The 3,953-nt window shown below is 65.0% G+C and overlaps 1 protein-coding gene across 1 annotated transcript in view; it reads left to right on the top strand.

Moving 5' to 3' along the window:
* Window positions 1–3,953, top strand: part of MNEG_1651 (endo-1,4-beta-xylanase) — a gene marked incomplete at both ends in the record, with an annotated part of 13,716 nt that overhangs the window by 6,040 nt on the left and 3,723 nt on the right. Inside the window, 6 exons of the mRNA XM_014049866.1 lie at window positions 167–355; window positions 622–1,406; window positions 1,636–1,754; window positions 1,943–2,076; window positions 2,362–2,456; window positions 2,750–2,837. Coding sequence (XP_013905320.1) covers window positions 167–355; window positions 622–1,406; window positions 1,636–1,754; window positions 1,943–2,076; window positions 2,362–2,456; window positions 2,750–2,837 — 1,410 coding nt within the window. The remainder of the gene's footprint in view (window positions 1–166; window positions 356–621; window positions 1,407–1,635; window positions 1,755–1,942; window positions 2,077–2,361; window positions 2,457–2,749; window positions 2,838–3,953) is intronic.

The raw sequence follows: 3,953 nt of genomic DNA, 5'->3' as shown, positions 1-3,953 counted from the left end.
GGCTTGCTAGGGCCACTTGCAGCCGGGGTTGCACAGTTCAAAAAGCCGGACCACAGAGTTGCCGCCTCTGCTCTGGAAGCTGAGCCTGTGTGAGTCAACGATTTGAATGCAGCTCGCAGTGGACTACGATTGTTATGACCCTGCCCTGCCTGACCCAGCGCCGCAGTTTGACGACGCGCTGGCCGCCCTGGCCCAGCGGCGGGTGGCGGCGCTGTCGGAGCTGTCCAGCCTGGAGGGCCGCGCGGCGCGGCTCGAGGCGGACGCGCAGGCGGCGGAGGCGGCGGGGGACGCGGCAGAGCGGCGGGCCCTGGGGCGCGCGGCGGCAGCGCGAGATGCACGCGCGCGAGTGGAAAAGGTGTGCACTTGGGTGCATGCCCAATCGTTATAGTCGCTGCCACTGTATTTTTGAACGTGTGCGCTATTTGCAGCTTTAATCGTGTGGCACGCTAACATTGGTGAACTCTTGCACCACCCTTTTACTTGCACCTCCTGTCCCACCCTGACACCCCCTCACACACATAAACTAACATACACCCATGCACACTCGCACACACACACCCATCCATCCACACACCGCATCCACAACACACACACTTGCACACACGCCCAACCTCCTGTCAGGAGCTGTCCGAGGCGCGCGCTGTGCTGGCTGCCCAGCAGGAGCGCGCCGCGGCCCTGCACGCAGAGGAGAAGGCCATGGACCGCGCCCTCAAGCGCGAGTTCCAGGAAGCCGACGCGGCCGCAGCGGCGCGCCTGGCGCAGCTCTACAAGCAGCGCCTGTCCGCCGGCGGACCGGGGTCCGCCGCGGACGGCGGCGCCGGCTTGCAGCCGCCGCCACTCTGGCGAGACCAGCCGGCCGGCGCGGCGGCGGGCGCGGCGGCTGCGGCGGCAGCGGCGGGGACGCCGCGCGGCGCCGCGCTGCTGGGCGGGAGCGGGCAGCAGGAGGTGGTGCACCTGAGCGACAGCGCGCGGCCCGAGTCGCTGGACCCCCTCGTTTGGGACCGCTTCCTGGATTTCAGGGCCAGGCGCGCCCGCCTGGAGCTGGCCGCCCGCGACCAGGCATCCGCCACCGCCCGCGCGGCCCGCCAGGCCGCGCTGCTCGAGTCCGAGGCGGCCGCGCTCGCGGCGGAGATCGGCGAAGCGACCTCGAACGCGGCGGCGCTGCGGGCCGCGCGGCAGGCGGCGTGCATGGACGTTGAGGTGCGGTTTGGGCTGAAGGCGGGGCAGGTCGAGGCGGAGCCGCGGGATGTGGGTTCGCTGCTGGAGGGGGCGGTGATGGTGAGGCGCAAGATCGTCGATGATCTGAACGAGGTTGTGAGGTCCAAGGGGCGGCAGAAGATGGACCTGCTGGGGCAGATCAAGGACTTCAAGCGGGGGATCTACGCGCTGCAGTGGGAGAACAAGAGGTGGGGCCACTGGGGTGTGTCAAACGTGCTGGCCATCATGGGTGCAGGCACTCCCAGAATCACTCTGCTAGGGAGTGGACGTGTGCTGCGTGTTGCGCGCTGCTCAGTTATTAGAGCCTGAAATATGGCATCCCCACTGTCTGCACAACACCCCTACCCTCGCTGACTGTGTCTGGCTCACTGCACACGTGCATAATCATTCGAGCAAAACCTACATACTCACCCGCAGGGCCGACATGGAGGCGGATGACGTGGCGTCGCTGGCGCGGGAGCTGCAGCTGCTGCACGTCACAAAGGACTTCCAGCAGCTGGTCAAGGCGGGGCCGGGAGCCAACACCAACGCCGCAGGTGCGCGCCGGGGGGTCGCAGTATGCACCCTACAGCAGCTGCAGGATTGATCTTGTGCAAAGGTGCACAGATCACCTTTGAGGTTGATTGCGATCTTGTCGTGGCGCGGCCTGCCACGTGGCTGGCACCGAGGTGCTGCTTGTGTGCTGACTCAGCTTCGCTCCACGGTGGGTGTGGCCCTTGAGCAGGCAGGGAGGTGGCCAGCCTGGAGGCGCTGCACCGCACCCGCGAGGAGCTGCACCTCAAGCGCATGGAGGAGGGGCGGCGGCGGATCAGGAAGCTGGAGAGGGAAATCTCGGCCAAGGCGCAGCAGAATGCAGAGGTGGGGCGGATGGTTCCGTGGGTGGCGTGCCAAGGCCTCAGCTTCCTGAGAGCACGCTCTTCAATGACTTGGGGGGAGGGTGCACCGCACGTATTGTCGCGCCCCTACGTACGCATGTCTCTGGGCGTGTGTATGACTGCCACGTGATCAAGTGCGCATGCAAGCATGCGCGCGCGCATGCACACGTGCACACACATGCGTGTGCACGCACGCGCACACGCGCGCACACACACACACACACACACACACACACACACACAAACACGCACACACGCGCGCGTGTAGGTCCAGCTGCACCTGTCGGGCCTAGAGCGTGTATTGGACGAGCAGGAACGGCTGCAGGAAGCGGCGGGAGACCACAGGAGCGAGCCTCACGACAGGTGCGGGCACAGGGCGGCAGCTACCCATGCAGCTAGCCGTAAGAGTCCCACGCTTGATGGTGTTGAAAATCACCCACGGTCAATCATGTGGGGGGCATGATGGCCCCAACAAGCAGTTCCGATGTCGATGGCAAGGGGGGTGTCGCTTCGGGCGTTGCTGCTTGCTGTATGTGTGTGCCCCATGCTTGCGCAGCCACACAATGCGCCCACCTGCCGCGCCTCATCCCTTGACTCCCACTTGTTGCACACCTTGTTCTCCACCCCACGATCTTCACTCACCTTCCTCGCACCAGGCGCATGCGCTCCGTGGTGGTGGCCCGGAAGCTCAAGGACATCATAGCCGCGCAGCAGGCAGAGATCACATCACTGAGGGAGGAGGTAGTGCGACTGGAGCGCCGAACGTTCCCGCACTTCCCAGAACCGGGCGTGCTGCAGCGGCCGGCGGCAGGCGCTGATGAGCGCGTACCGGCGGGGCGAGGGCGGAAGGATGCAATGTGAGTGTAACAATCAGTGCATCTACTGCCAACTCTGATACTTTGACAGTCAGGTTTACGTGATAAGGGAGCTCCACACCTGCGCACGGGTCATTGACGGTCGCCCTCGACTGCGGTGGTGCGCCGCGAGCGTCAGGGAGCCGACTCGCCTGACAAACTGCGATACCCTAGGCGTTTATTCAAATTCAAAACATACTGTATGGGCCTTGCGGTTGCACGGGCTGGAGTCACTGGAACTTGACTCATGAAGTCACCGGACACACGCGGGGAGAGACATCGTATTCAGGGTCGACATCACGTGTAAGATCAGGAGATATACTTTTACACTGAGCTCGCCATATTTCGCCGCAGCGATGCTGGGAGAGCAGGCTGCGCTGAAGGCCATCATTGCCTGATATTGCGCCCTGTCGTATTGCACGAGTGTGGTGGAGCTGTGATGACCGTGATTACCTAAAACTAGACCCGACATAGCCCACCCGACTGGCAGAGCCGGTGCGCAGCGGCTGGGGGGCAGCACGAGCAGGATGCGCAGCGTCGACGGGGTGGATGCTGCCCATGCTGCGCGCAAGATAACGGCTGGAGCTGCAGAGCGTTGCCGCAGATGCTGCTGCACGACAATGCTGCATTGGCCTGGGCTGGTTGCAAATGGCATGGGCTCATGTAGATACCTTGTGCTGCCGTAGGACCCATCATGCACCACAATGGCGGTGCGGCGGCAAGTGGGGACACGGCAGTGGCGGGCGAGCAGGTTTTGACAAAGGCGTGGGGCTGCACGGCGCTGCTCAAAGCAGACAGGCGCTCTCCAGACAAGCCGCTGCTGCGCGCAGAAGACGCAAACGCGCGCAGGCGCCGCCTTTTCCTGGCGGCGGCGGCGGTAGCCGTGGTCCTGCTGGTGGCAGTGGCGACAGTGGCCGGCGTGCTGGGCTCTCGCGCCCGCAGCGCGCCGGCCGCAGATCAGAAGCCAGCGCGCCCGCCGCAGCCGCCCCCCCCCCCCCCCCCCCCC

This window comes from Monoraphidium neglectum (genome assembly GCF_000611645.1).
Source record: "Monoraphidium neglectum strain SAG 48.87 unplaced genomic scaffold scaffold00171, whole genome shotgun sequence".
In the NCBI taxonomy this organism is placed as follows: Eukaryota; Viridiplantae; Chlorophyta; class Chlorophyceae; order Sphaeropleales; family Selenastraceae; genus Monoraphidium; species Monoraphidium neglectum.
The sequence above is the reverse complement of the archived record's forward strand: the minus strand, read 5'-3'. Positions and strand labels throughout refer to the sequence as shown.